The sequence below is a fragment of the Prionailurus bengalensis genome, chromosome F2 (genome assembly GCF_016509475.1).
Source record: "Prionailurus bengalensis isolate Pbe53 chromosome F2, Fcat_Pben_1.1_paternal_pri, whole genome shotgun sequence".
Classification (NCBI taxonomy): Eukaryota; Metazoa; Chordata; class Mammalia; order Carnivora; family Felidae; genus Prionailurus; species Prionailurus bengalensis.
In genome coordinates this window covers 7,697,826-7,716,926 of record NC_057353.1, presented here as the reverse complement: position 1 = coordinate 7,716,926, position 19,101 = coordinate 7,697,826, and the positions used below count along the sequence as shown (strand labels likewise).

The window sequence follows — 19,101 nt, the reverse complement described above, 5'->3', positions numbered from 1 at the left end:
GCTCGTGCCACTGATTATTTGCATTCACTACAGAATATTGTTTTTACCTATAAAATCCCAAGAATCTTCCACCATAAATACATATGAAAGTATATGTCAGACTAGCTTCTATCACATTTGTGTTTCTTTTCCTAGAGGGGAAAAAAGCTCTGTTCCTGTAATGTATTCGCATCATTTAATTTACAAGCTGGTTCATTTCAAGCGGGATCATCTATCAGCAGAGGGGTGAATTTGGGAGCTCTCTCTGAAGACAGATTTCTCTTTAAAATGCAAAATGATTTAGATAGTGGGGCCTGCGCTCAACTTCATTTGCTGGAGGTTTTGTGCTTGTTCTTGGGTGTCAGGTATTTCCACTGTTTGGTCTTTTAGCATAACTTTCTGCCCACCTCCCTTGTTTAAAAAAATGCAACACTAGGATCCCCCTCGAAGGCTAATGCCTTATCTCGTGCTCCATGACTTGCGTTGATCCTGGTGATCTTTGACTCGGCCAAGTCTTTTGACCACCTTGAGAGCGCTACAGAACATATTTCCCCTAGAGCTTTCCAGGTTTCACAGCATGGCTCGCCTTGGCCAAGGACGAGGTCTGGCTCTCAAAGCAAGCCTCGTGCAAATGTGAGCTTAGCAGATGAGCTGGGGACACCAGGTGTCAGTGAAGAGCCACAACTCTGAGAAACAGAAATTTCGATTCCTATGTTGAGAATGAATAATGGGAGAAAAACTAAGGATTGCCTTTTCTCTACTTTTTTTTTTTCCCCCTGTAAAACTCTCGAGCTGAAGTGATCACATTTTCTTAGGCCCTCTCTCACCTCCTTCTTGCCCTAGTTCATCATCTTTAGGATCAAAGCTCCTCTATGATTTTCCAAATCTTTTAGAAAATTATAGGGACATCCAGTAATCTAGGGCCAGTGCAAGGCAGCTTGCAACCCTCCACCTTCATGCCTGGGTTTCCCTCTTGCGTAACGACACTAAGAGATTGTCGAGTTGTTCTGGAGATAAGTACCAGATTCCTGGAGAGAGATTTAGTTTGATGTTGCCCTTTATACTGATGTCCTCATTTACACACCATTTCCTAATGCATATAAACCTGGCCCTGTGAGGTTCCTGGACATTCACTGATATGGAGACGGAATAGAGCTCCGAGGAGTTTGGAGATCATCTAGTTTCATTTGGGACCTTTACATTTGAGAAGCGGGGGCCCCGAGACATTAAGTGACTTGCACGCGGTCTCCCAAAAAAGTGAGTTAACCCAAGCCAGATCATCTTTCTGTAGCTTGTGGCCTTTCACCACTAAAGAGAGTCGTCTGCAGCTAACTTATGCGTCTTGCTTTCTCATCTGTGTGCACACTAACACACCACGTTCTCTTTCCTCCAATGTGCTTTCTAGCATTTGAGAATCACACCCTATGGATCTCTTTGACCTTTTTCTCAAGCTTCTTGGACCGAAGCTCTTCTAATGCGGAGCCAGAGTGGGCCAGACATTCACAAAGAAATGGGCCCCCATCTACCAATACCCTCTCCATTTTTCTTTTCCTCTAATATGCGCCCCCCCCCACCCCTTGCCAATTAAAGCGCTCAGTCCAAACTAACGTGCGAATTGCTATCAGAAGTTATCAGGACATTACAGAGATTCCCCACACCAGCCAGATCAAATCTGAAGTTAGAGCGTGGCCCAGAACAGGACGGCAACATGTATAGACGTGGAGGAAGTCACAGCAAAGGCGCTAATGAGATTGGAACAAAACAAGCACATTATAACACGTTCACTGTTCCACAGCATCTGTTTAGTTACAGAATTGACAAATTACCAGGACACCCCTCGTTTAGAAAGGGGCTACCTAGCCAACCTCCATCCAGCCATTTAGTTGCTTATGTGCTCACTGGTCTGTCTGAATCTTCTTGCTGCTAGAAAAGATTTGAGTATCAGATCCTAAGGAAACGTCAGGGCAGATCTGTTATAAGTGTTAGTCTTACTGATGAGATCATCAAACAAGACAGCAAGACAAAAATATTAGTCTGATATTCATTTCATAAAACTTAGTGTATAAACAATGTATTGTTAAATATTGACAACAGGTTTTTCCCAATGATTTGAAAACAATATTATGGCCACCTTTACCATTTCCTTTTAATCTCTCTGTCTGTTTCTTTTCTTTTTTTTTTTCTTAATGTCAAAAGGAAATTATGGAGATTACCCTAATATTCAAATATGTTATAAATATCATCAGAAAGAGAGAGAGAGAGCTAGGCCGTCTTCCCCCCAAATTTTTGGAAATCATTCTACCACACAAGACAGAAAAACCCCACTGACTATTTTCATACTGACCACATGTCAAATCATACAAGCTCTTTCCCTACTCAGAGGGCAGCTGGAAGGCAAACCAGAACTGTCTTTCTGTAAATTCGCCGTAACAAGTAATTGTGAAGCAGAAAATGCGCATCATTCACAAATTCTCGTGTCAAGTAGCAGACTTCTAACAGGGAGGACCGTGGCCTCTGTCAACACAGCATATTAGAACAGTTCCTCGGATTGTGACAAAAGTAGCCAATCTTTCCCCAAATTCAGAAACCAAATTGCAAGCCCTTACCTTGGAGGGCCTGTAAGCTATGAGTCTGTACGATAATGCAGAGCTGCAGGACCAGCTGTGGAGCACTTTCCAGAAAGGTGGCTAGCAAATGCAGCATACTCACATCTGCATACTCATACACCATTTTCCAGTAAAACCTCCATCTGTCATTCTCCCCACTCTGCCGGCTTCGAATACCTAAGTATATGGTGTGGAAATATCTAGAAAGAAAACATGGAGAATAAGAAAGAAATGAGTGGCAATTTATAATTCAAACACCCGGGCTGTTTTTCTTTACTGCAAATCACAATGTGCAAGGACACGTGAAACAATGACTTTAGTGGCTTGTTAATTTAACGTCCAAAGTTGACCATTGAACAAGTACCCTTATTCTTTCTTCAAAGTTCACTTGGAGAAGTCACTGCAATCTTTGTGCTCGTGCAAGGTATTCCACTGACTTGCAAAATGAAGAGGGGGGGTGAAATGTGTTGGAAACGCGGGTGTAGAAGAGGTTTGCTACTTTGACAATCTACACACATTCTTTCCGGTCAGTTTCCCTATGGGCTCAATGGTATTCAGGAGACGGATTTTTCCTAGGGCTCCACGCAAGCCTGAAGTATTAAAGTGTATGTGCTTGTAAACCCTCCTGATGTCTTTTTAAAAAACGTTTTATTGGGGCGCCTGGGTGGCTCGGTCGGTTAAGCGTCTGACCTCGCAAAGGTCAGGTCACGATCTCACGGTTCGTGAGTTCGAGCCCCACGTCGGGCTCTGGGCTGACAGCTCAGAGCCTGGAGCCTGCTTCGGATTCTGTTCGGATCCGGTGTCTCCCTCTCTCTCTGCCCCTCCTCTGTTCGTGCTCTGTCTCTCTCTGTCTTTCAAAAATAAATAAATGTCTAAAAAAAATTTAAGGAAAGTTTTATTATTGAAAATTTCAAACATGTACAAAAGGAGAAAAAAAATCGTGTATTGAGCCACCCGGATCAAGCCATTGTCGATACGTGTATGCACAACACACACGTCATTTGTCATTTATACCTCCACTGACTCCCTGCCACCAGATTATCTGGACGCAAATCCCAGGCATCATGTTATTTCATCTGTAAATATTTTATTAAAGATAATTTACATGCATAAATGCAATACCGCTATTACATTACAAATAAGGATAATTTAGTATTGTTAAATACTTGGTTTTCACGTTTTGCTGATTATCATAATTTCTTTACAGTTTGTTTGAAATACAATCCGAATGAGACCCCTGTGTGATGATTATTTGACATGTATCGTAAGTCTCTTTTATGCCACGGATTCCTCTTCCATTGTTTTTTCATTTCCTGCACATTTTTCACTGTCTTGATCTTGATGATTGCATTCATGAGGTGTGGTTAACATAGCTGTTCTTTTTGTTTTCTTCAGTGAGGTAGTTAGTGTTGATTCGATTCAAGTTTGATCGTTTTTAGCAGGTGAGGTTGAGTACTTTCTTGAGGCGACCCTACTGTTCTCCTTTATGACACCATCATCCACTGTTGATCGTTTCCAAGAACTCTTCATTCATTAGGGTTGCGAAACAGTGATATCTGAGTCTATCACCCTTAAAAATTTTTTAAGTTTTTATTGAAATTCCAGTTAATGAACATACAGTGTAATCTTAGTTTCAGGTTTACACTATAGTAATTCAACACTTCCATACATAGCTGGGGCTCATCACAGCCAGTGCCCTTCTTACTCCCCATCACCGAATTAACCCATCCCCTCTAGTAACCATTAGCCTGCTCTCTATAGGTAAGAGTCCGTTTCTTGGTTTGCCTCTTTCTCTCTTTTGTTTCCCCTTTGCTCATTTTTTGAGGGTTGTTTCTTAAGTTTCACATACGAGTGAAATCATATAGTCTGTCTTTCTCTGACTGACTTATTTCACTTAGCATAATATTCTCTGGTTCCAGCCACATGGTTGCACATGGGAAGATCTCATGCTTTTTAATGGCTAATATTCCATTGTATAAACATACCACCATTTCCTTATTCATTCATCAGTCAATGGACACTTGGGCTGTTTCCATAACTTGGCCATTGTAGATAATGCTGCTATGAACATTGGGGTGTAAGTATCCCTTTGAATCAGTAGTTTCGTATTCTTTGGGTAAATACCTAGTAATGCAATTGCTGCATCACAAGGTAGTTCTGTTTTTAGCTTTTTGAGGAACCTCCATATTATTTTCCAGAGTAGCTGTACCAGTTTGCAGTCCCACCGACAGTGCAAGAGAAGTCCTCTTTCTCCGCATCCTTGCCAACACCTGTTGTTTCTTGTGTTGCTGACTTTAGCTATTCTGACAGGTGTGAGGTGATATCTCATTGTGGTTTTGATTTTTATTTCGCTGATGATGAGTGGTGTTGAGCATCTTTTCATGTGTCTATTGGCCATCTCCATGTCTTCTTTGGAGAAGTGGCTATTTGTGTCTTCTGCCCATTTTTTTAAATTGGATTATGTGTTTTTTGGGTATTGACTTTTATAAGTTCTTTATATATTTTGGATACTAACCCTTTATCAGATACGTCATTTGCAAATATCTTCTCCCATTCTGTAGATTGCCTTTAGTTTTGCTGATGGTTTTCCTCACTGTACAGAAGGTTTTTATTTTGATGAAGTCACAATAGTTTATTTTTGCTTTTGTTTCCTTTGCCTCAAGAGACATAGGTAGAAAGAAGTTGATATGGCCAATGGCAAAGACATTAATTACTGCCTGTCTTCTCCTGTAGGATTTTTATTGTTTCACGCCTCACATTTAGGTCTTTAATCCATTTTGAATCTGTCTTTGTGTATGGTGTAAGAAAGTGGTCCAGTGTCATTCTTTTGGATTTTTCTGTCCAATTTTCCCAACACCAATTGTTGAAGAGACCGTCTTTTATCCCATTGCACATTCTTTCCTGATTTGTGGAAGATTAATTGACCATATAGCTGTGGGTTTATTTCTGGGTTTTCTATTTTGTTCCATAGATCTATGTGTCTATTTTTGTGCCAGTACCGTACTGTCTTGACTACACCTTTGTAATATAACTTGAAGTCCAGAATCATGATGCCTTCAGTTTTGGTTTTCATTTTCAAGGTTGCCTTGGCTATTCATATCACTGTAATTTTGTTGTTGTTTGTTGTTGTTGTTGTTGGCTAGAATACTTCTCCAGCTCTTAGATCAATGTCTTTGCAGTATGTTTGGTTGACTGAAGCTTATTCTCTAGTAGATCACTTAAGAAGGGTGCATAGGGACAATAGTGTTTGAGTTCTTGCATATTTACAACAGCATGTGCCTATGAATCTTGCCTTGTGTGGGAATAAGTTTCCTAAAATCTCACAATTTGAAATGAAAATTGGTGCCCATTTTTAGAGTCGGTGAAAGAGCCTACCCAATGCAAAGATTCTCCGATACCAAGAAGGGAGGATGGGAGGGATACAGCAGTGAAGTACAAAAGCAGAACAGCTGGGACAACCTTTTCACTGGAGGGTCAGTTTGCTTGGCTGTAAAACCTATGCCTATTCCATACAAGACCCAAGATCTGCAATTTATTTATTTAAATCCATCAAATCTGTTAATTTCCTGTTTACCAGCATAAAGTGTTGTAATGGAAGTCTGATAAAAATCTGATACTCTTTCTCTTATAAACTACCTGAGCTTGTTGTTTGGATGTCCAAAGAATATTTTGTTTCCCTTTGAAAACCTATAGTTTTATTAAAATGTATCTTGATACTGAATATTCTGCACAAGTTTCTCTGGAATGTGGTACATACACTCTTCATTATGTAGTTTCAAGTCTTCTTGATTTATAGTATTGAGATTTATTTATTTATTCTCCATTACTTTGGTTTCCTTCTTTGAGGACTCCTATTTAGTTATATTGTATCTTCTTTATCTTCTGTATCAACCAACTTCCCTGAACTCTTTTAATCTCAAATTACTTAATGATTTCATTTTTTCCTCATTTCGACCTTCGATTTATCTGCTAACTATGGTGTTTGGATAGTGTCTTACTCCTTGTAGTTGAGTTTTCATTTTTCAGCTGCTTTTTAAAAAAATGAGAATTCTATATTGGGTTATATCATCTTTCTTGTCAAATCTTAACTTCTTTCTATTTATTTCTGATGCTTTTCTAATTCGGATTTACATCTTTCATAGTTTTTATAATTCTGTTAATTTATTTCAACTCATTTGAAATATTTGCTTAGGGTTTTTATCTGTTTTCCACATGTGTTTTTTTTCCTGGTATGCTTTCATTATCTGCAGGAACATCATCATATTTCCTATTTTCATTTCCTTATAATAGTTTTGATCTTTTTCTCATTGCTAAGTTTAATGAGTTACTTTAGTTTTTATGTAGTTTTAGGAGGGGTCAATGGGCCAGGATAGTTTGGCTGGTTTCATAGCTCCAGAGCTCATTCCTCTGCTGTTCTCACGAAGGAAGAACTTGTCAACTTTCTGACATCAGCTGCCTTTGTTTCTGTGACCCTTCCTTTCCATCTAGGCCGTCTCGTTCATTTCTGGTGGCTGTCCTTGTCCTGCTCAGTTGGAATCTATTCCCAGCAGATTCTCCTTAGTGTGGAGCCTTGTCTTGGAAGGGTCTGCAGTCTGTGGGTAATGAGACTGCTCCAGTAGCATCACATTTAATTGCATTATGGTCCCCTTGGGCTCATCCTTGCACTGGATCATTGAGAACACACTTCCAGGCCTTTCTTCCTCTCCTGTAAGATTGGATATTCCAGTGAGTGGCTGTTGGGGATTTGGAGGTTCTCCCGTTCTTAAGATCTTCCCTCTGCCTCTTCCTACATAGTTGCCGATACCACATGGCTCTTACGAACTGTCCCGAATTTGTCCCTTGGTAATGACGGGGGTATCTCAGCACTGAGCTTTATTGCCGGTATTGCAATAAAACTTCAGTTTTGCTCTGCTTATTTTAATGGGATCGTTTTGGTAGATTCAAAAACTATGCTGCCACTGCCACTGCATTTACAGAGCAGGAGCATTTTAAAACACAAAAGCAGATTTAATCATTCCCTGGGGCCTCGGATTGCTCTCTATCAAGTATAAGATGAAGTCTGTAGAGCACTGCTTACAGGGACTTTCAGGAACAGATCCCTGTGTTCTTACCACTCCACAGCTGCTGCTTGTGATTAGCCTGGTGCAATGCGCTGGCACCCCCTTTCTCAGATTTCCATGTGCTTTGCACAAGCTCATCCTTTTCTTGGAGTGCCTTTCTTGCTTCATGGACCGGCAAACTCATTTTTGACCTGACCAGATGTGTCCAGCGATCACCAATAATCACTCACTCTCCCGTGCTCTCCCTGTGTGTATTACTTCCTTAGGGTTTTAACAAAGTCCCACAAACTGGTAGCTTAAACCACAGAAATGTATTGTCTCCCAGTTCTGGAGGCTAGAAAGCCAAGATCAAGCTGTTGGTAGGGTTGGTTCCTGCTGAGACTGTGAAGAAGTCTCTGTTGCCTGCCTCTCCCTTAGTTTCTGGTGGTCTGCTGGAACTCTGTGGTGTTCCTTGGATTGTGGATGCATCACCCCACTCTCTGCTTTCATCACATGGTGATGGTCTCCTCACATGGTCTCCTCCATGTCTCAGTCGGAATTTCTCCTTTTTATAAACGCGCAGTCGTATTGGATTAGGACCCACCCTAATGACCTCATCTTAACTTGATCATCTGCAAAACCTCGTAGTGTTTTCAAATAAGATCACACGCTCACGTAGAGGATGTTAGGACTTCAACATCTTCTAGGGGGACACAATTCAACCAATAGCACTCTTCTCTTGAATTTGATCTTGTTTACCCTATGACCTCTCCTCCTCTGTTCCAAATCTGCATCTCCCACTCCAGCCCTCCCCTGAAATCCAACCTGTATGTCCATCTGCTTTCCAGGTTTCCAATAGGCATATAAAAACAAATATATTCAAAATGCTTGATTAGCTTTTCTTCTAAATTTGTGCCATCTCATACATAATAATCTACACTGCCATATATTCAGTCATCCAAGCTACAAGCCTAGGGGTCATATGAGCCTACTACCCCTCCCTTACCCCTTATATATGATAATAGACTATGTTCTGGAATGCTATCTCCTTAATGTATGTTCCCCTCTGTCTCCTAAAGTCTGAGTCTCTGGGTTTCTGTTTTGGTTCTGTAACCTACCACAGTATGACCTTAGATTTGACATCTTTCTGCCTTAGCCCTTCCATCTCTAAAGGCGGAAGAGAACAGCACCAATTGCATAGGCTGATCTGAGAAGTAAATGAAGTAAACACGAAGGTCATAGCACAGAGCCTGGTAAATAGTAGGCATTCAGTAAATGTTAGTTCTTACTTTTAATCAACTTTGGATTCTCTAATGGACCTGTCACTGTGCTTCTAGATGTATAAACTGAATCTAATTCTGCCGTCTTTTAAAAAATCTTGTTTCATGTTTATTTATTTATTTTGAGAGAGAGTGCATGTGTGAGTCGGGGAGGGGCGGAGAGAGAGGAAGAGAGAATCCAAAGCAGTCTGCGTGCTGTCAGCACAGAGCCCGACACGGGGCTCAATCACACGAATGGTGAGATCATGACCTGAGGCGAAATCAAGAGTCGGAATCTTGACCAACTGAGCCACCCAGGCACCCCCAAATTTTTGGCATCTTAAAAACCTCAGTGATTCCCCATTGCCTAGAAGATATACAGTGAACTCAAGCAGTGAAAGACAGTTAAGGCTTTTAGTTTATCCCTTCTAACCTAACTTTTGGCTTCTGTACCCTTCACCCCCACCCCCTTCCTATATCCTGTGTCCTGCCATATTCAATCACTTGCTGCCCCTTGGCTATAAATTCACGCCTCAATACCTTTGTTCCTATGTTTCTCTTGCCTGGAAAGTCTCTCCACACCCTTTAACACCCTGGAATTTCTATCGTTTTATGAGTCGAATATCATCATTCCCTCACCCTCTGTGACCACCCAGGAAGCCGTTCCACTGTTTGTACCCCAACTATATTTATGCAGACTTTTGACCAGAGTAAATACCATTATTTTGTATTTGTTCATTTGTGAGTTCATCTCACATCCCAAATATAAACCCCTGGAGAGAAAAGAATGTCACTGTTTTTGTGTCCCTACGTCTAGCTCAGTTTCTCATGATTAACAGGCACTCAATTTACTTCACGGCATTTTATTCCTTCAGTTGAATATGTATTAAACACGTGCAATGTTTGCAATTTTGTATTTTTCTGTAAGGGGGGGGGTGGCAGCCACTGTCCAGTTTTGAGCAAAAGAGTGAGAAATCTGACTTACATTTTAACAAAATTGCTTATTGTGTGAAAAGGAGAGGGCAGGGGGGCAAGGGGGTAGAGAGGGACATCAGCTGGAAGACTATTGTGATCATCCGGGCGAGAGAAGACTCGGATTTTCACTAGACTGCCAATGGCATTGGTGGTAAAAAGGCGTCAGAACTGGATAACGGTGAAGAGGGCACCGACACCCTCTGCATGTTGAGTGAACAAATGAATGATTTCAATGCTCAACCTTCTTGCGATTATCACAGGAGGTTAAAATCCAGGACCCCCATGGCATTGACAAAGGCAGTAAAGCTCCCACAAATGCCTCCCGGAGTTCTTTCAATGCCAGTTTTCACCTGCGGAGGAGATTATGCATCCTCTACGCTCTCCAGCCACAGGCTAAAAAGCCACAAATGGATCTCCCTGGTCCGTGGCCCATGGGGACTGAACTCTTCTGGCGCAAGGAAACATTTGTTTTGTTTTGCTTTGCTTTGTTTGGTAGCACCGGGAGCTCTCAGTTACCCTGATGGCCGTGGTAGGTTTGCTCCTAAGGAACACAACGAACAGGTAATCTGGCCTTCGGGAGTTTCATATAATAGGACACAAAAATCTAATCTTCCGATAATGCACATACAGAGTTGAAATACCTACAAACCCAGAATAGTGAAAACAAAACAAAACAATTTTAAGGCCAAATGAGCTGTATATGTAAAGGCAGAAAGATGGGGGTGGGGAAAGCCCTATGTCGCGATAATAAATGTTTTTGTATATGTAGTTCCCTTCGCCTGGAAGTATTTTGCACATTCATGTTACGTTTCCTTGGAATGGCCTTCCCTCTTTTCTCCACTAAGGAAACAATGTTTGTGGTTTAAAACTCTGGTAATACATCTCCCCTCAGAATACCTTCCTCGGTGACCCACAACCAAGAATCCTTCCCTGCACCTGACTTCGTGCCTACCTTTAATACTGCAGGTATCTCACTGTATTAAGATTATTTGCTTCTACGTTGGATTCCATTCAGCACTAATTTTGTTCATGCAAGCATTCACAAATGTGTGCTCAATTGAATTGGGGGGGAGAAAACCTCAAATTGTATTTCTTTATAATTAGTTACTTCGATGAGATCGGTAAATAGCCTATGCCACATCAATTTTTGCTTCTGGTTGGAAGGACACAACAGTTTATGATATTTAACTAATAGTCCCCCTGTTATGAATATTATGTAGTATCGGGATAGTTTTCTACTTTCTCTAAATCAGCTGTGATAGCCATCAGGAGTGTCATGCCCATAACTTGGTCATGAGGAAATGTCAGCTTGGGTTTTTCTCAAGTCTGTGCTCTGAAAAATGGCGAGAATAAAAAGGCTTTGCAACCACAATCGGATTTCTTCCATCTTGCCAATGTGTTAATTGTATAACATACTTTGGTCATATGATTTTTTGTGACTTATTTTTCATCTGCTACCAGAAGGAGAGGTTGAAATAGAAGAGAAACATGTACTATGAGTCACACATCTTCCCATTTATTCCTCACAACACGGTAAGAAAAATTTGCCCCAGGTGAGTGGGGGATGAAAACGTAAATTTGTGTTTCAATGTCATATTCTTTCCCCTCTGCCATTGCTACCTCCGATATGGGCTCTGTTGACTCCTGCCTTCCAGCTGTAAAATAAGCCCCCAAGAGAAGTCTTCAGCTTTTCAGCTTTTGCTCAACATTTGACCACCATCATGGAATTCCACATTGTACACCCGCAGCACATATGGCAGGAGCTTTGACTTCAGGGAGATCTGCTTCTATGATAATTTACTTCTCAGGACAGGAAATTCCCTCCGTGTTGACCAAAAGCCCCAGATAGCCCTCTACTAACTGCTAATGTCACCCGTTCTAGAGACAAACCATCAGTGCAGAAAGCAAAGGAAGTCTGGTGACATTTATCATTCAATTCTAACAAACGGATAAAGATGTTGAGTTGTTTAAAGAAGCCAGGCTAGCCTTCATTATGTTTTCTATCTAGTAAACTACATGAGAAGTACACACAGAGAAGTAGACCCAGGAGTCCCTTTTCTACAGAAGTTTAGAACAATGTGACTAAGGGCTTGTGTTCCAAGGAAAAGCAGTGGTGTTCCTTGAAAAAGAAGCAAAATTGTCAAGTTTGCTCTTCCATGGTGGTGTTTTTTGTTTGCTTTAAAATTTTTTTTAGTGTTTATTTTTGAGAGAAAAAGAGAGAGAGCGAGCATGAATGCGGGAGGGGCAAAGAGAGACAGAAATGCAAAATCCAAAGCAGGCTCCAGACTCTGATCTGTCAGCGCAGAGCCTGACGTGGGGCTTGAACCTCCTGACAGGCTGCTGTGAGGGTTGAATGGAGGATGTGTCTTACACACGTGCCTGGTTCACGATAGGAAGGTTGCTGCTCTCCAAGGTCATTGATGCTCTGGATTCTTCTAGAATGTTCATCTTTTCGATGCTCTGAATTCTTCCAGAATGCTCATCTTTTTAACCCTAGTAACTGAAGGTAGTTTTTTGTCTTCAGCTCTCCTCATTTTCCTTAGGCATTTTATTCTTGGGAGTATTTCCACCACATTGGATTTGGCCTTTGTCTGGTTTTCCAGAGGGGCAGATGAAAAAGAGTGCCACTCTACTGCAAAACGAGACAATTCCTAGACCTTCTGAGTATCAAAGGAATCCCGGTGGGGGTCCACAAGGGGAGTGGAGGGACTCACTAAGCTTTTTCTTCTTAGGATTTGGCTTTGCTGTGTTGATAAAAGAAAGGTATCTCTGAAAGGGGCAATGGTGACCAGGGAAGTGCATAGTAATGAAAGCCTCAATACTTCTTAGATATTCATACACACGGCAGGGAGGATTCATAGAAAGCCATGTTTATAGTTAAAAATTTAGCCTAATTACCAAAGCGTTTCATGTAAGAGGTAAAAAAAAGTTTCAAAGCTTTAGCCTTGAGGATGAAACACGCCCTACGCATGAGAGAGCAGTGGCTTTAACTCCACAGCTCTCATTAGTGCTGATGGGAGATGTTCCCAATAAAAGCCCACTCTGAAATATCAACGTGTTCTGCCTGCTCCTCAAGGTAAATACGCTCAGATGACATTTGCCGCTCTTACTGTAGGACTGATTCATCTTCTGGGAGGCTCATTCTTCTTATTTGTTGCCTGGGGAAGTGTGCTAAGAGAAGACACAGTTTTCCTTAACATCACAAAAGGTCACCAGGAATTCTGCACCGGCTTTATCAACATAATGTCGGTCTACCAATAGCTGGATTTTGTAATTTCCTCAGCTTTCTTGAGGCTGTGCACAGCAACGCATCCACCTGACTCCCACCATGCTGCACCCCCAGGCACCCACGTATACCCCAGCCCCTCTACAACACACATGGACACCAATTCACGTCCGGTGGTTTTCGGGGGATTCCCACTGAGCTGAAATGCTCGGCTCCTTCTCGTCAGTTTCCAAGTGCCAAGAGCAACCTGGGCTAGCGTCTCAGCCTCCCACATGGCCAACTCAGACCTAAACATAACGTGGCAAAAAGCAATCGACGTGGGGGTGGGGAGAGGGGAAAGTCCACACATTCGTCATGTCAAGCATTATAAATGCGTTCAATCTGACTCGTAGCGTGACTGAGATCTTTCAGTCATCTGTGCGGAAAGGAGCTGTGTGTAACTGTTGTTTCAGACAGTTCATATCCGAATGAATACTTCAGTCCTTAAATAATGTTTGATCGAGTGCTCACTACCGGTATGTCGCGAGCGGAATCAGAAGTCATGACTAGCTATGAGGGTACTGTGCCTACATATTCTAATACGGAATTTTTTTTGTATCTCCCAGCACATTAAACGGTTTCGCTGCTAAGCGCTGTTATTTCTACCACCTGAAAAATGCAGAGCAAAATCTGTGCAGAAGAGTTTTAAAGAAACAACATGAATAAACCGTAATTCCAGCAAGTGGTAGTTTCCTGTGGCTTGGCTACAAAGCTTTACACTAGGAATGTATATACATTTACGGCACACGCAGACACACACACACACACACACACACATACAGGTGTACATATACACACATGTACGCACATCTCAACACTAGACGCTGAGAAGTAACAAAATAGCATGGTTTCTTGTCTTAAGAAGCTGTTTCTTGGAGGGGCGCCTGGGTGGCTCAGTCGGTTAAGCATCCGACTTCGGCTCAGGTCATGATCTCATGGTGTGCGAGTTTGAGTCCCGCGTCGGGCTCCGTGCTGCCAGCTCGGAGCCTGGAGCCTGCTTCGGATTCTGGGTCTCCCTCTCTCTCTGCCCCTCCCCCTCTTGCACTCTGTTTCTCTCTCAAAAATAAATAAACATTAAAAATTTTTTTTAAAAGAAGAAGCTCTTTGGTGGATATATGAAGCAATAAGGGCACACCACAGCACTTTTTTTTTTTTTAAAACACCAGAATACCAGATCTCAATTTATGCTGAACAACAGTCAAGATGACTAAAAGTCCTGGCCTATATGCCCATGGTGGAAGATTTTCCTAGTGGCGACTGTTTTAAAATCAGGTTCTATTTCCCATCCATCACCCAAAGGGGCGGGGGCGTAGGGGGGGCGGTGTGTGTGATAGGTGAAAGAATGAATTGGATGACCTTGCACTTGACAAACACTAGGGGTCACAGCTATCAGAGGACAGTCTGGGCTGCTCCTCCTACCCCCCCCCCCCCTTCCAGGGGACCAGGGTGAGGTGTCACCTCACACTGCGGAGACACCTCCTCAACACCCACCCTGCTCTGTGCTGTCACCCAGCCCTGGGTGCGTCATCTCTCCCAAACCAAGGGGCGTGTTTGCAGCCAGCCTCTCAGATGCCTGAGAAGAATATCCGCGGTAAGAAAGACGGGAGTGCGCTCAGGATCTCCCAGGAAACCCTTGACAGGGACAAGAATTCCAGAACCTTTTCTTCATTTCCTACACTTACTTTTTTCCCCCAAGGGCAACACTTGCCTCTCCAACTAAAGAGGGTTTGCATTTCTCTGCATATATTTGGCCCCCGAGCTGTGTTCCTGTCACCTCTATCTCCTGCTCAGAAAAGGAGAATTAACGTGGGTCCTCACAGAACAGCACGCAGGTACTACTGTGTGCTTTGGTACAGAACATCCTTGCAGGGCATCATCTTATACCCAGTAAAATCGCACTTACTTGGCATCTCAAAAAACTTCTTAATTATTTGTATTGTTCTGTGAAAGTAAACCTTACGAGTGAGACAGGGTTATTTTTGTGTTGTTTAAAAACAATTGTTTTTTAATGTTCATTGATTTTTGAGAGAGACAGAGACAGAATGCGAGTGGGTTAGGGGCAGAGAGAGAAAGGGAGACACAGAATCGAAGCAGGTTCCAGACTCTGAGCTGTTGGCACAGAGCCCAACGCGGGGCTTGAACTCACGGACCGCCAGATCATGACCTGAGCCCAAGTCGGAGGCTCAACAGACTGAGCCACCCGGGCGCCCCTGTGTTGTTTAATTTTCACACGTACCTCTCAGGTAGTTAATGTACAAATAGTCACTCTTCACGTATTTCCTCAAATCTAGAGTAGGAGAGAACAGAGTTGTTTTCTCTACAAAATAGTTTCCCCTAGAACGGGCATCCCAGCCAGGGCCTCTTGGGACACATGATACATTCAGCTGAAACAGGAAAGAAAGCTGTTGAACTTGAAAGGAAGTTCCTTTACTCATTCTTAACACCTCCTACCAGGTGTTAGGCCCTCAGAACGATGCGTTTCTCCCCAAACGATTCTTAGAGTTCTAATATACTAATATTTTCATAGTAAAATATGTGTTAAAATGGAGAAGAGTGGCTTGGAGAAAATATAGCATGCTATTGACATGGTATAACTTTTTTTTAAAAGTATGAAATTTATTGTCAAATTGGTTTCCATACAACACCCTAAGTGGTATAGCTTCAATTCAAGCCTTCCGATGATTAAGAGACTACTGGCAGAAATTATTAACGATATTTAGAAGACACAGGGTAACAGAACATTGGTTCTCACTCTTCAGGAAATAGCGATTGTGATGGAATCAGAACCTTCATGTTAAGTTCTGCTGGACTAATTTTATGACAAACGAAGAAAGTTCCAAGTGTGTGTGTGTGTGTGTGTGTGTGTGTTTTATTCTTTTTAAAATATAATGCTTTGCAGTTTTTATATCCTTGACTTTAGCAGACTTATGGACATGTATGGTGTTAGAAGTTAACTGAAAAATCCATAGGCCTGGGGCATCTGATGAGTCACATCCATTGAGTGGCCAAGTGGGAAGAAAAGAGAATGAGGGGGCCAACCGCGGACACCTTGTTATAGTTCAGGGTGTGCTGTGATCCTGGGTGGCTCTGGGGTCCTGTCTGGAGTGTCCTCAAGCAGACATACATTATAGGGATCGATTTTACCATCACCATTGAATTCTTATAGCTGTTTGGGTCCAAATGCAATCATGTCGCAATCTCGTTAACATACTTCATTACTGTTTACGTTGTTGTCATTATAACTTTATTATTTACTTATTCATTTATGCAGAATCTTGGCAGAATTCGATAACATAAAATATAGTGCTGTGGAAAGAGAGGGGAACAAAAGAACTGTGGGTCTGGATGGAGTGGGTCTGAAATATTTCAGTGTTGTGCATAGGAGATCTTTGTGTCGTGAGCCGTCAGGTTTCACTTTCCACTGAGGCCATCGGTTGTGCCCCGTGTGGCAAGATGCTGAGATGAGAACATAAGATGTTTGCTGACTCCACGCCTACAGTGGCTGGTTTAGTCTAGAGTTCATCACAGCCTCACCCCAAGCACCTAATTCCCGAGACGGGATTGCTAAAAGGCTCCAGAGGCCAGACTTTTGGAGACTGTGATGTCAATTCAGCAGGAAGAAAGCAGAGGACCTTCCTAAGACTGGAGAGTTCCCTTAATGGAGGTGCTGACATCACAGAGGTGGTGACAGTACAGAGTGGCTCGTGGGGATGAGTCAGGAAAGGGGGAACACCTTTCTCTAAAACGATGGACATAATTCTTTCCTTATCCCATTTGTTTGGCAATCTGTGTGCTCAACTGTTTTTAATACCCCAGGGATAATTGTCATAGGACAATTGGCAGTAAGAATTTGGCAAGTAAGATATGAGGAAACAATATGGTAAACGTGGCGGGGGGTGATCCTTTATCCAAATAATCTAACGGCACGTAGAGTCCCATTCAGGAATACTGCAGTCAAAGCTTCCAGGAACACCTACAAGCCAGTAACTATGGAAATTGCTCCTTGGGGATTGTGCCTACAAACAAAGAGTTCGGTGTTTCCAAAAGCAAAGTCCCCTTTGCTTATAGTAATGAATTCAGTGGCCCATTCATTCATTCATTCATTCGTTCAGCAAGTATTTATTGAGCACTAGTTCAGAGATAGGCACTTGTTTTAGCTCTGGGAATATAGCAGGGAATGAAATATGTACTTGTATTCTAGTGGGGGAAGACAGACAATAAGCAAAATAAACAAGTAGAAGATAAAATATACAATTCACGCCAAGTGCCGAGGAAAAAATAAGCCAGGAAGGAGGGTAAGGAGTGTTGGGGTGCTTGTCAATGTCAATACAGCCAGGGAAATTTACTAGAGAGATGAATCTGAGTCAAAATTCAAAGGATGGAAGAGAGGTAAGCCCTCTTCACTTAAAACCTGAAGAAGAAGGTTCCAGGCAGAAAGGACAGGAGGTACAAGAAGCTACGGTGGGCATATACCTAGTCCATTCCAGGAGCACCAGGTAGATAAAAACGAGCACGGGGGGAGTAGTAGGAGATGGGATCAGAGAGGAAATGAAACAGCCTGATCACAAAGGGCCTGCTGGGGTCTGTACGGACCGTCTAAGTGAGAGGAGAAACAATCTGAGGGTCTGAACAGGTGACAGACGTGGTCTGGCCAACATTTCACAAGGATTTCCGGACAGCTGTGCTGAGACCAGGATGAAGGGAAGTAGGTAGAATCAGGGAGGTTACTGTAACAACCTTGGCAGGTGATGATAGTTGTGGGGACCTAGATAATAGCCGTGGAGAACGATGTGGCCTCTGGTGTTCATTCAGAAGTTGGGGCCAGTGGGAGTTGCTCTGATCAAACGTGGGTGTGAAAGAAAGAGGAAACAATGTTGGCTCCAAGATGTCTGCCCTGAGCTCCTGCCAAATGGAGTTGACATTTACCGAGCTGAGGAAACTGAGGCAAGCGACTTGCTAGATGATGATGAGCTTCAGACATGTTAATTCTGAAATGCTTCTTAAACCTTCAAGCAGAGATCTTGAGTAGGCCGCTGGGTGTGTCGGGAATTCAAGCCCAGTCTGAGGATGATTTGGGAGGCGTTACAGTATTTAAAGCTACAAGATGAGATCATCCTCCCTTGGAGTAAAGTTGTGCCAACCTTAATCATCTGCATGCCTCCTCACTAGGCACGGGTTTCATGCCCCTCATGAGAGAGTTTTACTTCAAAAGGCACCATGCCTAAATACCTCAGGTGATCCTAGGGGCAGGGGATTCTCTCAGGGAAGTGTGAATGCCCAGGAAGTCACTCCTTTCTCAAGTCCTGGAGTGGGAAAGAAGTCTCCCTAAGCCAGGGGGTGGGGGTGGGGGGGGGGCACAAGGATTGTCTACCCAACAGACCACAGTGTTATTTCAAACTCCTAGAAGAAAGCTGGATAGTGTGGCTTTGAAATTAATGTGATGATAAATTGTCCACGATGTCTAAACCTAGATGCAATTTTGGTCATCTTTTTTCAATTGATATGCTGGTGAAAATGACACAGTTATATTCAGAAAGTTCTTCCTTATGGAGTAGCCAGAAATGGCTGGGCTTCCCCTTAACTGGAAAGAGAAGAGAGAAAACACAGAGAATCCAAGGCACCATCATGGCAAGTGTGCGCTGGCATGTTGATGTCCTGCCCACGGTCCCTTGTCACCCCTGCCCTGGTACATGCTGAGGGTTTTCTCTCAACCCATACACAAGGCAGCATGGAGGGGCTGAGGAGTTAGTGCCCACGGTCGGCTCTCTGCCAATGACAAGGCAGAGTGGTTGGTTGGATAAATACCCCAGCTGCTTCGTGGAATGTAATTCTGAAGGGTGTGTTCTCTACCGCCTCAAAGAGACCCTCGTGGCTCGTGTCCCAGGTGCCCACAGTGGTTACCTACTCATTCACGTACACTCTGATGACTGCTTTCCCTTCCCTTCCTGTCTGCTTCCCCACTCCTATTGGTACTTCCC

General features: G+C 42.8%; 1 protein-coding gene across 2 annotated transcripts in view; it reads right to left on the bottom strand.

The window, feature by feature from the left end:
• Positions 1–19,101, bottom strand: part of XKR4 (XK related 4) — a 433,263-nt gene that overhangs the window by 169,576 nt on the left and 244,586 nt on the right. For both annotated transcript variants that reach the window (XR_006300440.1, XM_043601084.1), the window contains exon 2: positions 2,586–2,785. Coding sequence is in view for 1 of the 2 variants with exons in the window: in XM_043601084.1 (XP_043457019.1) it covers positions 2,586–2,785 (200 nt within the window). In the remaining variant the exon portion in view is untranslated. The remainder of the gene's footprint in view (positions 1–2,585; positions 2,786–19,101) is intronic.